This window comes from Amblyomma maculatum, chromosome 5 (genome assembly GCF_055883805.1).
Source record: "Amblyomma maculatum isolate TAMU_Amacu chromosome 5, ASM5588380v1, whole genome shotgun sequence".
Taxonomy (NCBI): domain Eukaryota; kingdom Metazoa; phylum Arthropoda; class Arachnida; order Ixodida; family Ixodidae; genus Amblyomma; species Amblyomma maculatum.
The window spans coordinates 145,822,301-145,847,654 of record NC_139348.1 but is presented as its reverse complement, the minus strand read 5'-3'; the positions used below and the strand labels follow the sequence as shown (position 1 = coordinate 145,847,654).

At 42.6% G+C, this 25,354-nt stretch overlaps 1 protein-coding gene across 1 annotated transcript in view; it reads left to right on the top strand.

The window, feature by feature from the left end:
- LOC146189864 (cytochrome P450 3A31-like) overlaps positions 1-25,354 on the top strand; it is a 54,303-nt gene that overhangs the window by 112 nt on the left and 28,837 nt on the right. The window contains exons 2-5 of the mRNA XM_084603335.1: positions 10,630-10,750; positions 15,448-15,544; positions 23,529-23,581; positions 24,768-24,864. Of these exons, the coding sequence (XP_084459461.1) occupies positions 10,677-10,750; positions 15,448-15,544; positions 23,529-23,581; positions 24,768-24,864 (321 nt within the window). The 5' untranslated portion in view covers positions 10,630-10,676. The remainder of the gene's footprint in view (positions 1-10,629; positions 10,751-15,447; positions 15,545-23,528; positions 23,582-24,767; positions 24,865-25,354) is intronic.

Here is a 25,354-nt window from a genome sequence, read left to right as displayed (position 1 = left end):
CGTTTATAGCTTAGAGTGTATTGGATGACTGATGACAACAGATGAAGCTATGGATTCGATAAAAAGGGAAGGTGGCAAAGAAATCTGTGAGAGTAGGCACTGGAAATTGGAGCTAAATTTCTTCCGAAAAGCAGTCTACTTCAATTTAAATCACAAATTGTAGCATTACGTTTTTTTAACCACACTTGTGATGAAAGGGATACAGCAGACAGAGAAATAAAAGGTATAGAAAGAACTCAATACGTAAGAAGAAAGAAAAAAAGCCCTTGAAGATGAAAACCGCTAGCTACTTGAGCGTGTAGAACTTCTGTAGTAGTTCATCTCAAAAAATGATAGCTCAAGGGTACGTCATTTATTCTTGAAGCTTGCGATGTTATTGTTTAGCTAGCCGAAGCGGTCTGCGAACCGACGTAGGGACCAAATTGACACATTCCTCAGATAACGCGGGTATGACTGACGTGAAACAAATAATCTTTTCAATACTGGCAAAGGTAAAAGATAATCCGGGTTGAAAGTACTACTATCATACGCGAAAACCCCAGCACATTTCTCATAAATCAGCAGCTGACCTACGATAACAATCAGCTACTCGGGGCTACAGTCAACAAAAATAGAAAAAGGTGTGCATTGGTGTGAACTCGGAAAATATTTATTGCGCAAAGAGCATGCTTCGTCAGTGTATGTATCGTACCCTGTGTAGCCTACATGTCATGACTGGCAGCGTTGGAACACGTTCAGTTCTGTTCACTTAGTCGTTCAGTCGTGTCCGACTCTTCGTGGCCCTATGGACCCTATCACGCCACACTTTCCGGTCTCTATATTCCTAACATCACATAACTTCATCTGCAGAGCCCGTTAGACGTGTCTAATTAACCATTGATTCTGCGTACGTAAGAACTCAAAATATGATGCCAGTGAAGCTATAGACTGCGTTAAAAGCGCGAAGTGTGAAGGCACTGTGTATCTCTTCACCTAAATTTCTATTTGGTACAGAATAATTGCATCAAGAATGGACTTCTCGATACCATGGATGCTATGTTTGATGCTACAATGACATTTGTAACTTGCTAACTTGAGCTTTCCTAACTTCAGTCATCAGTATTATGACTGCTTTGCTCTTTGTACTCTGCAAGGAAAGAGTAATGACTCGCAGCCCTTTTTAATATTTTGTTTAGCGGCATATTATTGATGAATTATCCGCGTCCAATGATGACTAAGATGTTGTCACCCGTTGAGTATAGCCTATAGATATTCTATAATGGTTTTTCTCCTATCCCACTCAAATATTACCGTTTTTCATATTTATTCAGCTACTTATGGACTTTGTACCTTCAAAAATATTTTTTTCTTGGTGGCAGTTTTAACGTTGTCCTGGTTATCTATTCAATCTATGGGACTGCTTCGCTATTGCTGTTGTTCTTATGGATAGGTGTGTCAGGAACCCTTTGTGGATCAGTGGGAGTGTTTGGTTTCCCCTTTAGCGGGGAGAGGTGGAGGTTGAATCTTGTGCGGAGCTGGTACGCATGTCGATAGAAAGGCTTCGACTCCTCCCAACGCCCCGTCGGTCGTTCATCCGTCCAGCAATGCAGCCAGTTTTGCGATTCTGGCATCAACAAACGTCCTAGATCCTCTCTTTCTTTTGGAGAGGGAGAAAGAGACTTTCTCTGTGGCACGCGATTTCTCCGTTTCCGCGCTCCGTGAGCTGAGGGGGTTATGTTTATTCTGCTGAAGAATCAAAGCCTCAAATACCTGACGCAACCAAGGCTCAGCGAGAATAGATGGTTGATAGCGTTTTGAAGTGAATGGCAGCGCAACATGTTTATATTCCCATCGATTCCTCAAAACAAAAATTCAAGGGATGCGCCTAAGTCTTCTTATGTGCAGTGATGCGAAAGCACACAAGAGCGTAATGCGTTCGCTATCATTGGCTTGTAATGAAGATTCTGGATTGCACTGTTGCCTAGAGCTGAGTTAGAGCTGCGACTAATATTGCTATAGCCATTATGCAATATTATTAACGCATAATATCCAACTAAACATGACTGGATTCGGTATTTGATTGTTATGCGGATGCTTCATTGAATTTTTGGCTATGGTCTGGATTTGGGCCATGACTAATGTGGTCAGTCATTATGAAATGTACGTCATTATTTTATTACGACTAAATAATCATTATTGGATTCAGTGTTGCCTTGCTATGCGAATTCTGGATTTATTTCTTGGTATGACTTTGAATCGGGCTATGGCTAACGTGGCTTGTCATTATACAATCTCCTTAAAGCATTATAGCCAATCAATCATCACTGGTGTCGGTATATGGTCTTTATTTTGCTTGTTATGAATATTGTGTTGAATTAGCTTTGTATATAGCTTTCGGTTAAGCAGTCCGCCCACAATCACTTTATGCGCCACTAGAGAAAAAAGAAAGGCTTTCGGATGGAGGCGAAACGAAGAGGCGTCCGTGTGCTATGCTATGTCAGCGCACGTTAAAGATCCCCAGGTGGTCGAAATTACTCCGTAGCCCTCCACTACGGCTCCCCTTTCTCTCTTTCCACTTTCATTCCCACCTTCCTCCCTTCCCTTACGGCGTGGTTCAGGTGTCCATAGAAACACGTGTGACAGATACAACGCATTTCCCTTCCGGTTAACCAATTATTATTATTATATTATTAAAAATTATGTTCATGGACAATGTCCTTCGGTGAAATCGTCCTGCATTGATGCCGCATGTATTCTGCCAATTGCGATCCTTTCTTTCTTATGAAAACTCAGTTTTCGTCAAAGGTATTCGTTTATCAGTTGCATGCCTTAGTTATTCCATGCCGGCCAGTTTCAAGTTTCTCTGCCATCTCATTTATATTTTTCTCATTAGTCGTCATTCCTCTGGGGTCAGTGATCGCATGCCTGAAGCGTAACGTAATAAAAGCTTCTGTTTAAACGTTACCGATACGCGTGTTGCAGCCGCTGAGATCCCTTATTCTAATGTTGTTTTTAAATAATATTTTAAGAAAAAGCAATATCCGGTGAAACATTGTCTGTGGACACACCAACCTCAGAGTGGAGAAAGAGGTGACGGAGGCACAGAAAAAGGCGGGGAAATGGAGAGGTACGACGCAGTAAAGGCCTGCAGATCATTCCTACAGGCCAAGGAAAGAGAAGCGATCGATTCCATTACTCGGCAGTCCTTCAAAACAGCACTCGGTCTTCCCATTTGCACGGCTACCGAGAAACTCATGCAACTGGGGATACATAACACACTAGAAGAAATGGTCGAAGCACACCTCACGGCGCAGTACGAGCGGTTGACCGCAACATCGACCGGAAGACAGATACTGCAAAAGACCGACATACACTACGACAGCAGACACTCACAGGTAACGTCGGTTCCCCGTCCAATACACAAAATACTGGTAGTCCCTTCACTACCTAATAACCCGTAGTTTCACCTGCAGCGTCGGGTAGCAAGAGCCCAATCATTAGAGAAATACTATTCCAGTCTACCAAATACGACATATGTGGACGCAGCAGAATACGGGAATAAGAGAGCCTATGCCCTGGCACTAGTCGATCACAAGTATCGCTTACAAAATTCAGCGACGATAAACGAAGTACGAACACCAGAGGAGGCAGAAGAGGCGGCTGTAGCTCTGGCGATTGTCACGACGGACTCCAAACACATTTTTAGCGACTCAAAAATAGTCATCAGAAATTTCGCAAAAGGTAGAATTCATCAACCAGCAGCCAAAATTTTGAAATTTTTTGATTACTCTAAAAACGCACGTTCGATCAAAATTTTGTGAGTCCCCGCACACGCGGGTGCTCCTGGAAACGAGGTGGCGCATCAGTATGCCCGAGGATTCGTCGTAGGCCGGGAGGTGCGTTACCCCGAACTAAGAGATTAAGAAGTTCGCAGGGGTCAAGTGGATGCAGCTAGCACAGAACCGGGTTAAGTGGAGAAATATGGGAGAGGCCTTCGCCCTGCAGTGGGTATAATCAGGCTGATGATGATGATGATGATGAACTAAGATCGGCTCGCGAGAGAGACCCTACGTACAGAGGAATTACGAATTGGTATGAAAACAACAGACTGAAATATCCGGAGACCCCCACTATACACTCAGCAAATCACAACAACCACTACTTAGAAAACTTCAAACAAATAAGTGCTGTATTTCGCATAAGCTAGCACAATGGTATCCAGGCGAATACAGCCCCTCATGTTCACTTTGCGGTGACCAGAGGGCAGACCTCGAACACATCATGTTTAAATGTGAAAGCATGCATCCCCCGGAGGGCCTGCAGATTACCAATTCGGAACAGTGGGAGGCCGCATTGCTTAGCTCTGATCCGAGCCGGCAACACGCCATCACGGCTTGGGCCAAGGAGGTCGTCGAGCGCCATCGAGCGATGACCACCCCTGGAGCGGCTTGAGGAGAAGCGAACTCCCACGAAGAAAGTGCTTTCCCGATTCTCCTCAGTAAAGCTTCCTCCTCCTCCTCCTGCAGATCATTTCAGAGCTCATCGGGCTTTGCAAGTCAAGCCAGAGTGATATCGAGCAGCACAGTATTTTTCGCATTTCCGCTTTCTTAAAATGCGCCCGCTGTTGCCGAGATTAGATGGAAGATAAGCAACTTTACAACTTCGCGCAGTCCCCCTTCAGCCACGACCTTAATGTCGTGTGAAGATTAGCCTCTGCAACGCTAAGAATCGCAGAAAATGCGGCCGACACACACATCAGGTAAATATTTAAGAGACTGCTTAGCGGTAGCGGTGCGACGGCCATGCTGGTCAGGTGAGAATTGTAAGACGTTGTAAACTGTATCACTGGACACCGCGTAGCCGAGGCGAGAAAGCTGATAGCAGCATTGCGTACATTTCTACAGGCATATTAAATGATGTGTTTTATATGTGTAACTGCTCATTCAGCTCCCTCTCCAAGCTGAATTACTTTCTATCGCGCTTACACTTTTTTGCTTCGCTTTTGGAAGTGATCGCAGCACATTTCACCCCTTCTAACAAGAGGATCGCAGTAAGAGAAGTGCTGCCTTCAAAGTATATCTCCTCTTTTTGTTCTAAGGCTTTATGTACACAAGGAGCATCACTATCCCACAATATTACTTTATTGAGTCTTGACATGCTATTATGCTATATAAACTGAAATGGTGAGGTGCGTTTGGAAGACTCGTTTCGTTTCACGTCATGAAAGTTTGATACATTTTCTAAAAGTTTCCCTCGGCATTTAGTAGAATATTACAATATACGGCAGTCATCGAGGTCGGCCGTTTGGAGTTCAGGTTTGGTCGGATTTGTTCAAGCTGCGAAGACTACCACAGTTTTCTCTCAAAGCCACTATGCTTATTATAAAAAAAAATTACCCCCCCCCCCCCCCTCTCTACCCTTTTCTTTCAATTATTAATGTGTATGGTTTCCAAAAAAAAAAAACTTATCTGGTCTTGGTACCGTTAGCATGGCCCTATAGTGCATTGCATCTTTCTAAACTGAGGTCGCTTCATCCATTTTGCGTGCAATGAGGTGTTTGTCCCTCCTACATGCGATCCTTGACCGTCGCCAATAACAAGCTGCCCGTGCGACCTTCGGGACTGACTGAATCGAACGGCTCCTGAATCTAAAGTTGCTAAATTATGATGATGAATGTTTAAAGCAAAAGGGGTTTGCCCGAATAGGTCATCGAACGCCATCAGGTGGTCGCATGCAGTAGCTCCCCAGACTGTTGTCATGCTCTGTTTAATAATTGCAACTTCACTTTTGCTTCTATAGCGTATTTTACCAATTATAAGCCCTACCTCTCCACCCTCTCTCATTTAGAAAATAAGAAAACCATTTGTATGCAAATCAAAGAACATTTCCCTATTTTTCTTCTTTTTTTTATTTGCAAAGATGGGCGCACCGACAAGCTTGCCAGCGCACTTGCTCAATGAGACCTAAAGCCGTAGCCGTGAGAGTTTTGGCATGACTAGGCGTCCGTGGTGGCATGTCAGGCTTCTAGTGTTACTGCGTTTTGACACAACACGACTGTGGCAGCACAGAATGCCAAAAGCCGGCCGAAAGCGACCCTGATAACTCTATCAGCATGTTGTCACGTGGACGGGAATCGGCGGCCATTCCTTGGAAACCAGCAGGTTTCCAAGGTGTCGCAGGCCCGCCTTGCTTTGTTTAGTTTCAGGACAGCTGCAACGGAAGTCGGAATCAGTTTTAAGATGGCTCCCAGAGGGTCAAGTTCAAATGAATTGTAAACGCATTTGGCGAAGACGTTCACCAAGTTTGTTGAAGGAAACGTTCTTTCTCGCTCCCATATCGGGAAAATATCGCCGTGAAGAGACGGCGAGAGAAGGGGGCGTATTCTATATATTAGACTCCTCCCTCCTCAATCTTTCAGCATAGCGATATTGAAAACAGCAGAAAACAGATTTCAGCAAAAATTTGTTACAAAAGTGAGAGCAAAAAAAATGAAGAAAAAAAAGGTTAGTGGAGTAGGAGGATGATGGATGGGAGCATTTGAGTCCTGGAACTATTTTTGTTTAAAAAAAAAACTTGAAAACTTTAACAAATAGTGTAAAAGAGAACCTACGTCGTTGACCTTCGGCTCGCAATTCTTCACCCTACGTTATGCGATGCTTTTCCCTTGCGCCTAAAAGCGACTCGCCTGCGAGTTTTGTGAAACCAGGTCAACTGATATAAAGCCAAAGATAGCTTTTTTTATTCTTAAGCTCAGCATCTTTCTTTACTAAATCTGCACATTCTCATAAACCGATGAGTTTGAGAGTAGCCTCTAGCAACGTTTATATTCGGTGGTTGCATCGGCAAACCAGCTTCTTTTGCATTATGCCTTTAGGATGCGCTGAAGTACGCTGATTTTATGCCCTTCAAAAGCTTCAACCCTGGAAAACGCTAGCTGCACCAATGCATCCTAAGTCCACCAACTTCCTCTTAAACGGTTCTCCACCAATTACATGCCTTTTGAAAGCACCCTCTCAGCATCTATCTTACTACATTGACAATAGCGGAGCCTTCAGAACATCAGCTCGCCCCCGAAATTGCTAAAGTGCTCAACAAATGAGCACAGTAAGGAGGAAGTGTACCATACTTGTGCAGCTTTTAGTTATACTTATAGATCAAAGTTTCAGACTTACCTGGTAATGTGCCCGCGGAAAACATAAAACCAATTCAATTTCAGCTGCTTTCGTCTAGCCGGATATTTTATGTCTTGTAACGCAGAGTAAAATGGCCTTGATTGGGCTCAAAATTCTTGGATTCTTGGTTCTTCGAAAGCCGGACGCGGCTCGACGGGTTCCGAAGTGTAATGCACAGATGCTCGAGGCTGCCGAATATAATGACAAGCTTTTCATATGTTCTCTCAGCGGCCATACAAATGTGAAGGGGAGTTGAAACAGGAAAACCTTCATTTAAATTTTTTACTCGAGGCACAATACAAACTAGAGTAGTTCATCCACACTGTGAACAAGTCGCTGTCACTGTTTCTAAATTGTTTAACAACCAACATATCTGATTATTCGCGCTCGCGAATAGGTTGCTCCATTTGTGTTTTGTTGAAACACGAGGTTGATACAAAAGTAACTAATAATTTGTAATTGCTTTAATAGCTTAATGAATGGTATTTTGAATAGTGTCCTAAATATTCAGTTTATGGGCTCTAATTGCCATAAAAAGATGGCAGCTCACCTGCCATATGCTGAAATGTCTAATAATTGTTGCCTTCCAGCTACGTATATTCCCACATTACAATGTAAAAACGCGTATTTATTGTTTGAAAGCCGCACCGACCACAAGAAGAAGAAAGAGCACGTTACTGAAAACCGCGAAATAAATATGAAATTTTTGTCGGTTTCGCCGAGTCTGCTAGAAAATTGAAACAAAAATTAAAGATCACTTCAGAACCTGCATTGGAGTAATGCGAAAGCGCGGATGGTGCTGTTGGTTGCTTCTAGTTGCCTAATTCACTTCTTGTTTACCCATTTTAGTAGTTGTTACTTTCACGCAACCGGAAATAGAGCCGAAAAAGGGCACAGGAAGGGATTGGTGCGCAACTTGAAAGTAAAAATTGGTTCACAGGAAGGGAAAGGCGCAGTAACTGTCACACTTGCTCTGTGGACACCCTACCCGCGCCGCGAGGGAAGGGAGAAGGGTGGGAATGAAAGTGGAAAGAGAGAAAGAGGAGCCGTAGTGGAGGGCTACGGAGTAATTGCGACCACCTGGGGATCTTTAACGTGCGCTGACATCGCACAGCACACGCACGCCACTTCGTTTCGCCTCCATCGAAACGCACCCGACCGCGGCGGCTGCGTTTCGATGGAGGCGAAACGAAGTGGCGTCCGTGTGCTGTGCGAGGTCAGCGCGCGTTAAAGATCCCCAGGTGGTCGAAATTGCTCCGTAGCCCTCCACTACGGCTCCTTTTTCTCTTTCATTCCCACCTTCCTCCCTTCCCTTACGGCGTGGTTCGGGTGTCCACAGAGCAAGTGTGACAGTTACTGCGCCTTTCACTTCCTGTGAACCAATTTTTACTTTCAAGTTGCGCACCAATCCCTTCCTGTGCCCTTTTTCGGCTCTATTTCCGGTTGCGTGATGTCACATCCTTGGCGTCACATTCATTACAGCACCCCTTCCTCTTTTTCCCCTTTCACTCCCACTTTCGTCCCTTTCCTTACGGCGTGATTCAGGTGTCAACAGGACGTGTGAAAATATTGCGTCTTTCCTTCCCTGGGAACTAGTTATTCTGTTTATTTACCTAATTAACTTTTTGGCCTTTTTTTCGGCAACGGCATTAGGTCACCCTCTATCGATTGACCACTAATTAACCTCTACCACTTCTCAATTTCTCACAACTGCTGCGGACACGTTCTGGGACAGAAATCTGTGAACATAGCGAAATAATGCTTTCGCATTAAAACAGGTCTAGTAAAGTCAAACAAACTCAAGGCTTCCACAAGACGCCAAAATGATTTATGACCATACATGCACCGCCTAACAAGAGGAGCAAGGCCAATGACAGTTTAAAACGCATCGACGGAAAATCATTAACAACGTTACTGGACTCGGTAAGTACCTGCTACTACATATAAGTCGACGTCTTAGTACTGCCATCTGGGAGTTTGAGGTAGAGTTTGAAAGACGAAAAAGTTGTAGGCTCTCATGTGCTTCTTCTAGCTAGGACTGCGGACTCATGACTCTGTGTCTCTGTGTTACCGTTTCCCGTGAATTAACCCCAGTCTTGACCGTGTTTCTCTGCCCTGTTACCTTTTCCCATAAATCCCTGTCTTCGTGACAGTTTTGGTGAAGGTGAGGGAGTCGTAGGGGGGGGAGCGCATAGTGAAATATTTCTTTTTTTTTCTACAACGGGTTGGGTACTCTGCATTTGATTTTGATTTTTCATGAAGTATTTCACCATATAAGACGCGGGGCTATGAAGATGGGTAGAGGTCACACTTTTCCAATAAAATATGGAAGGTAAATTCGTAGTATTACTACTGCTATTAGATCTACTTATGCTGCTATCATTATACTTACTTCTTCTAAGAGCAATATTATCTGTAATATGCCTTCCTTCTTTGTCCGTAAGGATTGAAGGAGGCTGCGGGTAACATCCGATTGGGGTTATATCACCTCAAGCTAAACTCGTGCTCTCCTTCAGAAGAAACTTAGAAGCGGCTATCAGAAATTGTCCGCAATTAGGGAAACATCACGACGTTAAAGAAATATGAATACCAGGCGACAAGTTTTAATCTAGCTTCTTTATCGTTATCAAAAATATTATTCGTAAATAATCGTACACCATTATTTTTCTGTGAGGCAGCGTTAAATTGTTTAAACCCCATTAGAAAAGGTTGCGAGGGAGCATTATAGCCCTTATGTGTAATAAATGAGGCATATAATGACCACATTCAAAACTCTCTTTTGAGAAACTGTGTATCAAATGTCTTATTTTGATTGAGGTAATTTCCGGAGAAAACTGAAATTTCAATATTTCAGGCTTTTATTTAATAAGCCAGTTTGGGACTGCTAGACATCATGTTGCTACAAACCGGAAAATGTGGTATTGCTTCAGGCTTTTCTCTTTATCCATGCAAGGTAGCAATCAACTATTGCGCAGTCCAACGCTCTTGGCGGTATTACTTGCAAATGCACGTGTACCTTATCGGCGCAGTCACAAACGCTACCGGTTGAAACGCAAAACAAATAAGGAAAAAAATGACAGATATCTTGCCCGCATCGCCCGCCAGCAACGTTCAGAGTGGTGAGAAACGACGCGCGCTGACCTTGGAGCAAGTGTCTCTCAAGCTGGCACAGAAGCTGTAAAAGAAAAAGGGGGTTGTCTTTTTTTTTTTGCGCTCCGCACTACGGGGTAAGGACAGAAGGCTTTCTCCGAGGTAGGTTGCGCTAAGTATCCAATACACGTCTCTCGCAATAGCTGTTTTTTGACCACTGGGCATTTTAGTTTAGTGTCACAAGAAGACTGGTGTGCCGACTACAGCTGCGCAGTCGAGGACTTGTTGCGCCACCTGTCTCCTTCTCTTAAGTGTGGTGAGTGTAGATGGAGTCCATCACAAGACGCTGAGTGACCTAACTCTCTGTTTATTCTCGCATCGCGTGCAGTTCTCGTTGCATTAGCGAAGTGGCTTGGATTTCCGGGGTACGCCATCATGTCGCCGACCTTAGCTGGGTGGATTATCCCGGTCACCGCCGCTGTGCTTCTCATTGTGATGGCTGCTTGGAGGTAAGTACTTCCTTTTTGATGGCATTGCTTCTGTTCATCCTCGTGCCCTTTTTCTAAAGGTGCTTAAAGCCGCGTAATGTTCACAGCGGCCGCGCTTTCACCTCCTTTTTTCCGATAGAATACCTTGTCAATTAGGTTGCAACTAACAAGCGACCGTTCAAGCAGAACGCTCTGTTTATATCGTAGAAATTCATCCATGACTGTAAATGTTGGTTCACCGATGCTTTAACCAATATTTTGTAGCGACTTAGGTAAGTCGAGAAAAAATTGAGCTGGTCGGTTTCAATTGTATTATACGCCACTGCTTCGTAGGCGCTTTTATTATTCGTGACAGCAGTTATCGTTTCTTCCTTGCAATCCGGCAATTTTAAACTGCCGACGAACCACGAAACAATCTTTTCCTGCCTAAATATCTTACGCAATTCTCCGCAATCATGTTCATGTTGAATAGCGCACCTGTAACAGTTTAGGGAGGACACCACGCATTTTGCATCACGCGTCACTCTGGTTGAAAGTCATGAAATTGGGACAACAGTATTTGCCGAAAAGGCATGCGCGGGATCCCGGTATCATATATTTCTCTTCTCAGCGAGTGCAAGATAGTAAAACGTAGATAAAGAATTATAATAGCAGCTTTGAAATCTGCCTTCACAAAATCACGGAGCGCACACTTTTTGAGAAATATTATGTACAGCGATCAATACTGAAATAGAAAAGGTTCGCTACTTCTTCTGGATAGATCAGTTGCTTTGGCACAATACTAGGAAAAGGTTTGAATTCTCTATTTAAGGAACCGAATTTTAGGGAAACATCCGGATTTAGGGGAGCCGGATTTAGCGTCTAAATCAGTTCAATAAATTCGCACATCTCTACATATGTTAATTTTTTTTTTTTTCGCAAATACAGCCAGCCTTCGCGGAATGTCTTGGACAGGAGTGGGAATACGTAGTAAGGAAATTAAAGCAGAAAAGGCAAAAAATCGTCTCAAGATACATGGAAGATGAAAAAGACAAGAATACATTGACGGTACATTGATAGTACATTGATATACATACATTGATATTTCTTGGTATGGCATGTTTGCCCTAGGGACAAACCTTGCTGCATGTTTGAGAACTTCCCTGTCGCAGCGCTTGCGTCAAGCAACACTAAATGCATAGGCCAAATAAACGATGAAGCACGTCTCGCGGACACCAACCATACACCTTTGATAGAACAAAATATCTCAGTTCTTTGTAAGACAAGGCTTCGCATCCCGCTGTGAAGCCCTAACTCTTACTATTATTGCGTCAGACCATACTAAAGGCAACTGGCCGCATGAAGCCCCGAAGATGAAGATAGCTAGCGCGCCCACATCATTTCAAGGCTTTTAACCAAGGTGTAATATCAGTGTCTGCGTCCCATAGTATACGCAGATACTTAATGGTAAAGCTAATAACCATCAGCCTAACTACTTCCACTGCAAAGCAAAAGCCTACTTAGCCCTTTTCCAGATGCGGTCACAATATTCCCCGCAAATTACTTAATTCTATCTGCCCAACTCATCGTATTCCACCTTCTAATGCGCTTTACCTATAGAATTAGCTCAATGCTTTGAATTCGCGCTCTCACATTACGTACGTTTTGCTCATACTCATTCTTCAGTTCATTGGCCTGTTAAATTGTTTTATCTGGCCTCCCCACAGCTGTGATAAGGTGACGTCAAGCCACCGATTGGTTTTCCTTTTTCTTTTTGTTTACCTACATCGATACGAAGTTTCCGGCGTATCTTCAATGAGCTGGGGAATTTACAGAAAATGTTTTCTGAGCACGTAATTCCTACAGTCGTGGCAGCCATATCGGTCAAAGCGAGCACGACATAAAAAAAAAAAAAAAAAAAAGCTGAACAATAATACCTAGCTGAAAGTTTAGATGGAGAGTTTCGTCCTCTATGCAGGTAAACACTCTACTGGGCATGATTTCAGGCCTCGAAGCCACGTGGTGGATGACACTGACTCAAGCGCAGGCAGTGGTCTGGGCAAAGCTTAGTGGAGTGTGGTACAACGATTGGGACCACAAAAGGTTGCATTGTGTAAACGGCAACTGTAGCAGACCACGAACATATCGCTGTGCGGAAAGCTAATAACCATAACAATACACCAGAGCTAACAAGCACAGCATGCAACTCGCCCTGAGTTTGGAAGCATTCGTAAAACTTGTGCCATGACACTTAACGCGGTGGTTAGGCAGCTGTTGTACTCCGCTCCTGTGCACCAAATGGTGGTTCCAAATTCTCATCGCAGTGGCTGGTTTGCATGCAGGTGAATTATTATACCATGGTGGGCTGCATCGCGTCAGCACGCGCTAGACAACCATAAATTTCTCGGAATAATTCGAAGCACTCCACCGCTACTTTTCAAATCGACAACGTGAGGCTTCGGGGCTTTTATCCTCACATACTGAGAAAATTAGGACGCAAAAGGCGATGCTTACACAACTCTTTGACACAGACATAAGCGCGCTATTTGGGAACAGGCGCATGACGATAGATGGAACGAATGCTGCTCTTCTCGTCACGCATGCAATGAGGCAAAATAGACATCATCAAGATGTAGGATATTGATGCCACACGAACGCTGTTAAAGATCTCTAACACCGTCAATGAGTCCATGTAAGTGACATCTGTAGAGGCAAAAAATAAAGAGATGCCCTTCTCAATTAGTGGACTTAGAAGACCTGGCGTTCCGTTCAATGTCTCCAAATGTCGTCCTCTTATATTTTTCTCCACTTACTTTATGCAAGCCTAGTGCACAAGGCCGACAACGATAGGTATCAACTCGATCACTGGCATCAGTTGTATATGTTTTGTAGACTGCTAAGCCAGGTGGTTTAGTGTCCTTGAGATGCACAGGCTACCTGAGAGATAACTATTTATTTTGGCACCTTAAAGTTTCAGAAACTCGAGCTGCTGTATTTCTCTTTTACTGTGTGCTGAGGAAGATAGTGAGATAAGTAGCATATATTCCCCACTCATATAGCACACCCGCAAACTACCTCGTGTTATTTTTTGCCTCAGTTTTTATATATTGAGAGCCACATTAGCGACTACCGCAAGCTTCCTAAATTCCCAGAATACTCCGTCACAAAAACTCTCCAACACTTTTCATCTCCAATTGGCAAGGATGTTCTAAGCCAATTTTACCAGCGCTCAATCCCTGCTTCTGGTGTCATGCACCTTTCTACCGGCCCCGTCATTTTGACGGAAGTAATTAAACGAGGGGGCGGCAGAAAGTTAGGTGGGCGGATGAGGTTAAGAAGTTCGCAGGGGTCAAGTGGATGCAGCTGGCACAGAACCGGGTTAAGTGGAGAAATATGGGAGAGGCCTTCGCCCTGCAGTGGGTATAGTCAGGCTGATGATGATGATGATAAATTAAATGAGTGCGACCGAGGCATAGGGGCTCAATTGTGTAGCACGCGTTATCCGGATGGGCACAGGTTGCACTTGCTTTTCATAGAGCGGCGAAAAACTTACGAAACTGGCTGCTGACGTCATACGGAAAGAAATAACAGGTAGCATAAGACATATACTTTCATGCTTCCGAAGCACGTGTCAATACATAACCTTTCTTTCTGTGTTAAATGCTGAATCGTAACCTCCAGGAGAACAAGCGATCAATATTCGGGGCCGTGCCTCCTTGATTAAAACGGCCCAAAGAAAAAGCACCTTAAGTGGTTCATGGAAACATGACCTGCAGTGGTGCCTTCTAAACAATCGTAGCAGATACTTTAACTTACAGGTTTACAGGGCTAAATGGCGCATAATCCCGCCTCCTGTCTAATAAAATTAGGGAGGGAGGTACTGTTAAATCCCTTCAATGCCCTGACTTACAATCTAGTCATATTTAGTTTTCTTTTATCAAAGTAATCACATGTACAATGAACACCTCGCCAGTATTGATAAATTGGCACAAGGAGTCACTGCATGTTTAACAAGGCAAATGGTAGACATCTAAAGTTGTGATATTCTAAAGCGAGTTGCTGAGCTCAAGAACTTGTTCATAATGACGGCAATTATTTGGAGAGAAAAAAAAAAGTATCGTGTTGTTCCTTACAAAGATTAAATAAGAATTCTGACCAACCGTGCTCCCTTTTGTATCTTTGCTTTTCAGACTCGCCGGCTCTATCAAGCTTCAGAAGTGCATAATTAAATGACGAATGTTTACTTATAAAGTGCCTTAATCGCCAGGCGTCTGATAATGAATGAACAATTCCTGTGAAGATATCGAGCAAAAGCAGGTATGACTGTTCATGCCGCAATATTTATCATGAGCCAAAGAAAAGTACCCTCGAAAGGGTTCAACAAGTCCATGCAGTTAATCTGTAGCAGGTACAACGTTTCCCCACAAATATATGGCACTGGAAAAAATATTAGGGAGGAAAGTCTCAGTAGTTAGCCTACATATTTGCCGAAGATTTATTTTCTTTACGTTTAATGTTAAACCTTGGGTGCGAAAACTGTGCGCGTTTTGAGTGTACAACATATGTCAGAATTGGAGATATATTTAAAGTTTATCATAAATGCTGTTATACAGCTGTCCTAATTCTGGCTATCTCTTTAGGGTGGATTGCTGTTAGGGGAACAAACGAAACAAAAAAAGTCATATAATTTGCTTTTTTCAGAGGTTTAAAGAACCCTTTACCTTCTCACATGCACGCAGGTGGCGGCAGAACAGATTCAACTTCTTCAAGAAAAGAGGAATTCCAGGTCCGGAACCAAATTTGCTATCAGGAAATTTTCATCAGCTCTGGAACCAGGTGACTATGGCCACAGTATTTATTCAGTTATTGTAGCGGTTCAGCCTTAGCTGACATCGCAAAGCAACATTGAATACAGTGCACAACGTGACAATGACACATGTCACCCCAATGATCGCCCTCATCTACCAAGCTAAGGGTCGATTTTCGGAACGCTCCTTGGCTTGCGCTATTTCCTTACCTTCGACGAGGAGCCCTCAGTGCTTCCTAACCTCAAAGAGGCGTTTAATGGAGGCATCGAAATTTCTAACCATCCTTAGCAGCTCCTTGGCTAAAGACTCACTCAGAGCGACGAAGAGCCGTTTGTTTTTGTCTGGTGCCGATAATATGTGCCTAATGTTCGAAGTGTAATGGTTCAAATTGTAAAAAAAAAAAAGAAAGTAGACATTTATAAACTTGTGTTTGTTTCGAAGGGCGCTCCTATGTGCTCTCCTTTTTTTTATCTGACACGTTGCTTTAAAGCCATCTTTGGCTTGACAGAGAAAGATTGTTGGTCTGGCAACATGCAACTGTTTACAACGGCGGGGCCCTGCAGGAGCAGCAGCAAATATCTGCTCTGCGCGCTTTTCCACTCGCAGTAGGTATCGCCAGAGCTACCAGAGACGCTCTACTTCGCCAGCACAAATCGAGTTCTGTGCAGATAAGCGTCCTTTCCGCTGAAGGAGCGATGAAAGGGACCATTAAGGTAGAGCAGTAACCTACTTTGAGGAAAGGGCGTTACAAGGGAGGCCTCAAGGGGCCCCTCAATAAGGCGTGTATAAAAATTTACTAAAGTAAGGCGAGCCGCTCTTAAGGCGTCCTCAAACAGCTAAGGAGCGTTTCAAACTTTGGCGCTAACTCTTTGAGGAAAAAAAAAATTCACTCTCTCTTACCTTTTTTATAACACTGCCCTCACACCGGGCGCAGCTATCCTTACAAACAAACTACATAATCTCTTCAGCCCGTCTGGTTATCTTCCACACCTACTACGCAGCATGGTTCAAACATTCATGCTGCTGTGTTACCTGCTCTTCTGTTCTTCGCATTGTGTATCCCATAATATTCGTTATCACTAATTGATTTCAAATAGGTTATCACAGTGTATTTTTCAGTAATACATGGTTCTTAATTTTGTGTGAAAACACGGTTCGTAGGTACCTGAGATCGTGCTCGGGCAGTCACGGTGCACGTTTCCCTTTGTCCTATCAATGAATAGGGATTTCTTGCTCAAGATTAACAGTACGCTTAACGCCATGAAACAGCAGCTCCAACATCTCGTTGCGAATGTCTTCAACGCAAAAAATTAACGAATCTTGTGATGCGATTGAGCAAAGGTGCATCAACACTTCCTGCACAATCCTCCCTACAATCTTGCTCTGGTGTTCTTTTTTTTTATATCGCGGCTTCGAACGAACCATCGCGAAAGAGACGACGAAAAAGCAACGTAGTGTTGCAATTAAACCTTGATACCCTCTTTTCTGGACGAGGTAAGAATATGCGCGAATACGCTTTATGCTGATTACGGCAGCGGTGCTTCTGGAAGCTTACCAACTGCGATGTCTCCCCACAACATTCTCAGAATGTGCACACAGCGGAACAATAACGCGAAGGTTTTCGAAATGACCCTCTAAATTATAAAATGCGAGATTCGCTGTACAAGGAACGATCGTCTTAGATAAAACGTTTCTTGGTAATGGTAATGAGGCAAGGTAATGAGTGTTCCCCCAGACCTAACTTGACTTTCGTTACAGCCACCACACTTGGCACGCTGTTGAACATCCACCTCCTTGGACGACATGTAATTCAGAATTGGGTAACTACACCGGAGTAAAAAAAAAAACGTTATAAACGTTTAAACAACGACGTAAAGTTAGCATAAATGTATTTTCCAAGGCAAATGATTATCAGATAGTAATGACCATCCTCCTCATACTCCATATCAACTCGACTGGATTTTGTCAGAGGTGTTCAGAGGCAGCAGATTAAGTGCTTATCAATGTTGAATAGTATGTGAAGTTTGATCTTTCTCCTCCCATGTCTTACTAAGAGAATATATTTCAAAAACGACGAAAACCTGCCCAATATAAAGCATAATTTGTCCTTCCATCGTGACGATAGATTTTTATGCAATGCTATAGTAATTTCTAGTTTTGTAGTTTTTCTGTTTACTTTTCACGTAATGGCAAAAGATAGCTAGAAACTAAAAAACGTATTTTGCATTTACTTGTTCCTCGCAAAAAATGCTAAAAAAGAACATTTTCCTAAAGGCTACAAAGGTTTGCTTTAACTGAACATAACTTTTAGTTGTGTTTTTTGAAGTGAGACATTTAATCGACGTCCACAACGTCATCATAAGAGAAAGGTGCCCATGGCGATAAACTATAAGCCGATGGCTCTAAAAAGTTGAATGATCTTAAGATAAAGAATTCGTCTATAGCTAGGAGTTTTACCGACGCGGCTGAGTTCCTAAACGAAAACCGATGTATAAGATATGCCTTTTCGGTTGACGCTGACGACCACTTTTATTTGGTTCCGCACCAAGAACTATTCGCGGCGGTCAAGGAATGAGTTGTCAATGACGGGCCCATTTCGTTTCTGAACGCCAAAATATTTGGCCCTTTATAATGTTATCTGTATAGCATGTTTATAGCGTTTCACAGTGAGTTTTACCTGCAAAAGTGGATCGGCATTGTGTCATATGCCCATACACTTTTATGCATTGTGCTTTTATCTAGCATTGATTGTCACTGACATGATCATTTTAAGCAATCTAATACTGACTTTCTTCGTAAGAAGTTTTGTTACAAGTCAATGATTTTTTAGTTTTTATAACAAGAACTTTTACCTTTTCCAATGAGGATATTCTGCAACGTCTACTTAATGATTTCAAAGAGCACCGCAGAAGTCTCAATTTAACCTAGGTTGAAGCCAGCCTTCTGTTCTTGAATTTAAGCAGCAGCATTACGGATAAGCACGTTTGCTGGTCATACTCCCCAAGAGACCAAAAAGAAAGATGAGGATCACGCTCATCCAGCACACTTCAAAGCATTAATTGAAAGACATCGCCAATTAACTGTAACAGCCTACTCCTCCGTAAGGGGGCATTTGAGGTATAAATAAATAAATAAATAAATAAATAAATAAATAAATAAATAAATAAATAAATAAATAAATAAATAAATAAATAAATAAATAAATAAATAAATAAATAAATAAATAAATAAATAAATAAATAAATAAATAAATAAATAAATAAATAAATAAATAAATAAATAAACTATTGTTGATTCCCCTTCCAACACGGTGAAGAGGAAATCGCTGAACTCTGTCTAATCTGCACTCGGAAAGTGGTGTGTACGTGACATTCTAGGTCATTTCTGAAATCACCGAGCCTTCTGGCCGCTGGTGTTTCTTGTTCGGTGGTTGTCGCTGTTACAATAAACACTCCTGAAGATGAAGCTCGGAATGAAGAAGGGGACAATATCCCTTCAAAAGCAAAGCCAGAAGCATTACGTAAGTAGAAAATTCCCATGAACTCAAAAAAGTGGCCAGTCGACATAATATGCGGTTGCTCTTTTCAACCAATAAAAAGATGGCCCGACGCATCCCCGGTGGAAATAAAAAATGTGTACGTAAAACGAGGCCCGGTATATTTTTTGTGGAATGCGCCACAAATGTGTACGAAATCCCCTTGACATGAGGCAGATCATGCATCCGACAGACAGGGCGTTGCGTCAACGAGTGGATCAGGGAGCACCCAAAAGATCTGAAGAATAAGGAAGATGCGAACCATGTTGAGCACCGCAACTCTTGCAACGATTGTACACCCGTATTTTCTGGCGTGAAAATGTTGAGCAGAAGCAGACTAAAAACAACACGTGAAAAGACAGATTTCTATCATATCGAGCAAACGGGTTCGGAAAATTAGTGTCGCGTGAGTTTTCTGTTTGGGGTTGGACTTTTCGGTTTAAACCGAAATACAGCGATAAAGGTACATCGAGAACATATTAAAAGGTTCGGTTGAAGCCGAAAAAGGTCAGTAACTTTTCATGCCCACCGCGAACTCTCGAAGGCGGGAGAACATTACAACAGTGTTCAATCCAGGGGAATGATGTGGGACATTGGGATCTTTAGTTTAAAAACAGTGGTTGAGGGTTTTGAGGCGTTGTTCATGGTCTCACGAATGGGGAATGTCAGCCGTGCTTCCCGACCCTCATAAACATAACAAGCGTCCGAGGTGGGGCGCTTGCAACAAGGCAGGCACTTCTAGGGGCGGAGGACAGACCAAAGCATTTGCAGCGCAAGTGATTCCAGGAAATCACGAAGACCACAGCCCACTAGTTTCTTGCCACGTGACATTTCTTAGACACAAACCGAGAGAAGAGCGTTGGTTTTTAAGTGACTTGGTTTATCAAAAAATTTGATCTTAATAATTAATATTTGAGTTACTCCTTTGTCCAAAGTGCGAATTTGTTTTACATATGTGTTTTGTCATAACGCTAATTTTCATCACGACAAAATAATTTCCTTTCAAGAGTTTAGCTGTATATATGACCAACTGTACAATAAATAAAAGTGCACAATACAACATAACTTGAAGTTGGGCTAGATGGTGCATTGAAACTTTGACTGAAGATAAAGCTCACAGGAAGACGCACACAAGAGAAGATGACACAGGACACGCGCTACGTACAGGTGAGTACATATAGCGCGTGTCCTGTGTCATCTTCTCTTGTGTGCGTTTTCCTGTGCGCTTTATCTTCAGTCGATAATACAACATGTAAGAAAAAAAATCCAAAATGAAAACTACGTGGCCTTTAACTGTAGATGGATGCCTCTTATCTCACCGAAACAAAAAAACACGATTTCTTAAGCAGAAAGTTATATTAACCGAAAAACAGAAAGGAAGTTGTGTTTGCAAATAAACACCAAAAAACGTCAGCTGAATGCTTTGAAAATAAAAACCGAAAATTCTAACCCAAAGAAGACGTTTCTGTCAAAGTTTCTGAGATAGAGATAGAATGAGCTGTCCCTTTTTTTCTTGCAACGTATACGTCTGCACTTGTCTGAGTCACTTTCGTTTTCTTCTTCTCTTCGTTTTTCTCTTCTTTGGCATTGTGCCGTTAGGCTGAAAACTATGAGCTTGAGGAGCAGCCTTGACGCGTTAGAAAGACTCTGTACCCGTTACGGATGTATTTCCTGGTTCGCTAAATCCCATGTTCGCTCCGACGGAGAGATAACTGCACTCACCTTTGCTCTTGCTACACAGCTAGAAAACTCGCTCTGTTATAGTACAATGATTCTCCTTTCAAGAAACTCTCTTGTCCTATTTATAATATCCTCACTTTCCGTGATGCGTATAGGGTATGTTAAGTTGCCTATCTTATTTTTAGTCTGTCGGCCATCATACGCTCATGAGCCAATTTGATACTTTGTACTATATCATTTTTATGCTGCATTTACGTATTTTCTTACTAATATGTCTTTATCCCTTTCTTCAGCCTGTTTACCACGATTTCTCTTTATTAATACTTAAGTCGCTTCTTGCACTGCTTACTCCATTTTTATTACTTTGTTTTACTGCAATTGTACATTTTTGTCTAATTACTACTAACGGCCCTATAGACATATAAATAAATATTCTTTGGAATGTTTGCCAAATTTTACGAATGCGTGTAACCTGCGTCAGTGTTTAGGCTATAAGATTTCGCACAGCATTCGGCTGTGCGTCCATTGCGGCGAAGGTAGTGTAAAATCATGCATTTTATGCACAGTGGTCAGTAAGGAAGACTAGCGCACTGATCCCCAGGCCATATCAACGTCTTTGTGTGGCGCTGCCATCACTGACACGCCGTTAGATAGAGTGCCAACCCTTAAGTTGAATAACAATTCACACATTCACACCCGCCTTCAGCCGTAAAAAAGCTTTAGCTTTTTCTTTTCCTTAGGAAAGGCTTGCGTATGATAAACTAGTCATAAAAATGAAGGTATCGCAGCTCATGATGACAACTGTAGAAAGAGTTGTTGAGGTTTAACTGGAACCAAGCTATTGACCACATGTGCAGTTGCTGTAGACGCTTGAATCTTGACTCGCTGTCATGCTTGGCGAGCTTCTCGGCAAGCTTCTTAACAACGGGTTATGCTTCTAGTTGCTCTGGGGTGTCGAAAGCCTAACTGGCACGGCTGCGTTAACTTTCTTTAACAAGAGTGACTTCCGCTATGCCCTGCCGCCCCTTTTTTCTCGTCGTCTGGTTAATTCACCTCGCAATATGTTCGCCGATCTCACCCGCACTTGTTCACATTGCTGATGTGTATGGCGTCTTTACCTAAGTTAAAGGATGGAGCAGCACAGATTAAATTTTATATAAATGGCAATGTTTACTGTACAGGACAAAGGTGTGTTGCGGTTGGAACCTGAGGAACACGATGTTGCTGCACACCGCGAGAGTGTGGTGCCGTTTTACACAAGGCAAAATCAACGGCGGCAATATAAGATTTACAGAGACGAAGTACACACTTTCTGTCTTAATTAAGACAGTCAACAACATGATGCCTGTACCTCTGTACGGGACGGCTAATTGTAGTGGCCCAGAAAAGGTTGTACTGCCGCAAGTCGAAAGGAAGCCTACAAATTGTGTTGGGACATCTTTCTTCCAGCTGTATTATAACAGCCTTCCAGTTAAGAAAGCGGTTAAGCAGAAAGCAATGTTTGTCCCGTCAATGGCTAACGGATTGTTGTGTAAAAAAAATAGCAGCAGTTGAACATGCCTTCATTGATCGCTGCGAGGCCATATTTCATTTGCATATTGTACAGAGTAGTTTCAAAAAGTTCTTCCCATAACCCCCTACGGAATTCGATACCTCTCGGATGAAAGTGATGAGGGAGTATCGAATAATATGTTTATGAACCTGGGCCTTCAGAATTTGTGGAAGACGAGGATGGCTGTTCGTCATGCAGATGTCAATGTTCGGTTGGCGCGTGATGACCTCATTGAAAATGTTTGGTCTATTTGAAATGTTTATCGAGTTCAAAGCGATCCCCTAAGTGGGTGAGCATTGGTTTTGATCCGACACTCCTGAAGAAATTTCAAAACAACCACGTGTTTCTTTAAAAAAAGATAACTGAACTAGGGTTGAGCCGGAGCCTCAGCTCGCAAGCCAAGCCAACGTTTCGACAAAGCGACTGGTTGTCGAAACATTGGCTTGTCTTGCGCACTTAGGTGCCCCCTCAATCGTCGTCAGTTTTATTTCATACTGCATAGTCATCTACTTCCCCTCGTTCTAGCATGTATTCTTTTGTGGCACTGGCTCATGTACAATTTATTTGTATTTGTATAGTGTTTTTTACGGAGGCATTAAAGGAAAACAGCGGTGATAGCATAGTGCTTTTTTCTGGGCCAGGGATGCTGATCTGTTCGCCTTGGCGGGATTTCGAAATGCAGTCGCGGCAATACTTTTCCTTTTTTCTTTGTGGCACGGTCATGGCGAGGCGAAAATGAAACTCTATAAAAAATGTCATGTATCAGGTTCACTCTCGCCGGCTTAGGCAGCCCAGCGTCCTTGAAAAACTTGGGCTACGGCGCGAATTTCAGAATAGCTACCTGCCGACATCCAAGGGGATGATGTGCAATGCCAAGGGGAAGCGATGCCTTATCGTGCGTGTTGCTATCGGAGGATTTGCGAACCGCAGAACCGCAGATCCTTCATATCGCACAGACACAAGCCTGAATCATCAAAGCGGCACACACTGGTGATGACGAAAAACAGTCGTTGAAAGAAAGGGATCTGGCAAATGTTTTGAATAGTCTACGGCTTTCGCTTTCAATTCTGGGCCGCCTTACTTTTTACACTACCCAATAAACAAATACTTCACCTAATCTGCGCGTAGTGAAATTAAGCTCGTTTTATCTTAGCTCCAAGAAACTGACAAGTAGAGTTTCACATCACACTCAGTTCTTTTTACCTTGATTCTTTTCTTCGCATTTTCCATGCCCATACATGCCAGGACACAATCAAGGTCTTGGACGAGTGGTCAAAGGCATACGGTGATATTTATGGGTAAGATTTTGCCAGTGCGTTACCTATCCTTGTGATTTCATAACTCCATGTCTCAGGCATGTTTCTCCAGCATACTATTTCCAGTGCCCAAACTGAGCCAGTTGTATTTTAATATAAAATAAAAAATGAAAAGGGCTGCCAGTCACATTTGTATATCGTTTTCAGGTTACAAAGCAGAGGTGGTAACTTAGCCCTGTAATACGGGCAGCAGGTGGAAATTGTCGAAACGAACCTTCCCGCCTGCTTCAAGAGGAAAAGAAACAAGAATCGGAAGTGGCTTACCTACCAGCTAAAGAATGATCACAATGTTAATTTATCATTGAAAAAAAATGTTAACTTGAAAATAATGCAAGGATTGCCTTAATAAGCCCTTCCTAATTGTGTTTGCTGTTGACATCTGCGATGTGCACAGAAACAGAATATTGTGAATCAAGAAATAACTTCTTATCATTTAGAACGACTAATAGCAAATAGAAATCGGTCGGAGTAAATGAAATGGCTACGAATAAAATAGCAAAAAGCGTAGTGAACTTTTTAGTGATTTACCTGGCGAATTTAAGGAAAAAGTATACACAGCAAAGGACTAAGTTGCAAAGCAGGTGAAAATATTAGGAGTACATACGAAATATAATACAGAAGCGATAAAAAAGCAAGAAGACTGCCTGATGCTTGCCCATTGTCATCAAATATTATTAGGCACTGCCTTAATTTATTCATTTTCCATTGCTCGTCTGGGATCGAGCAAATTAAGCTCGCCACTCAGGCCCTCAACTCGTGCCTACGGTACCCTTCATACCACAGAGCCTCAACCAATGAACTTAAGAAAACGTTATACAAAATGTTTACCTGGATACATTTACAGCCCTTGAAAACGCATCAGACAAAGGAGCTTTCGAGGTCCTTCTACGTCCTTCGACTAAACAAGTCCTGGAAAAGGAAGCGCGAAAGGTGACTTTACTGATGACTGGATTCCCGGTGCAAAAAAAAATGAAATGACGTGAATGTTGGTCTAAATGAACTACAAAAGTTCTCAGGAAGGAACCAGTGCCAATTTGCAACTACTAGATTATACTTGGTCGCTATTTCTAGGAAGGAAACAAAGCCTCAGCGTGAACACTGTCTACTTTCGACTGTTTTTGTGTGCACTAGTGCAATTAATGTCAGCTTGTGTACGTTGTCAACGCAGGATTTTCAACGGCGATGCCCCGTTTCTTGTGGTCAATGACCTAGAGCTTCTGAGGCGTGTGTTTGTCAAGGACTTTTCCTTGTTCGTTGACAGAGGGGTGAGTATACCTGCTGCCGATTGTTATCACATAGTGGAAAAGGAGAAAACAAAAACGAAAAACTAAAACTGTTTTTGTTCTGTCAGAACACTAATATTTAACCGAATAGCGAACGTCCCTAATTGTCCAGCCCTTTAGTGTTCGCACTTGCCATGAAAATCGGTGTGGGCGGGTAGCGTGGCTGCGTCATCTACTCAAGATTCTAAATGAACGTCGCCTTCACAGTGTCCGACTAAGTTTTCAATTCGTACTTTTCTAGAGGGAATAAGCAAGCTAAATGTAAAGCAGAATGACGTTGGAATGTTCTTGTACCTTGTCAGGAACCGAGCTTTATCTCATTATCTAGTGCGTCACTATGGTAATCCCGTTATGAATAGTTTTTTTGACATTACTCGGTTCTTCCAAAAAACGCCATGAGAACATTGATATTATTCATGCTTGTCTCTGGAATCAGCATCACTTTATGAAGTTGCGTTACCAAATAGGAACC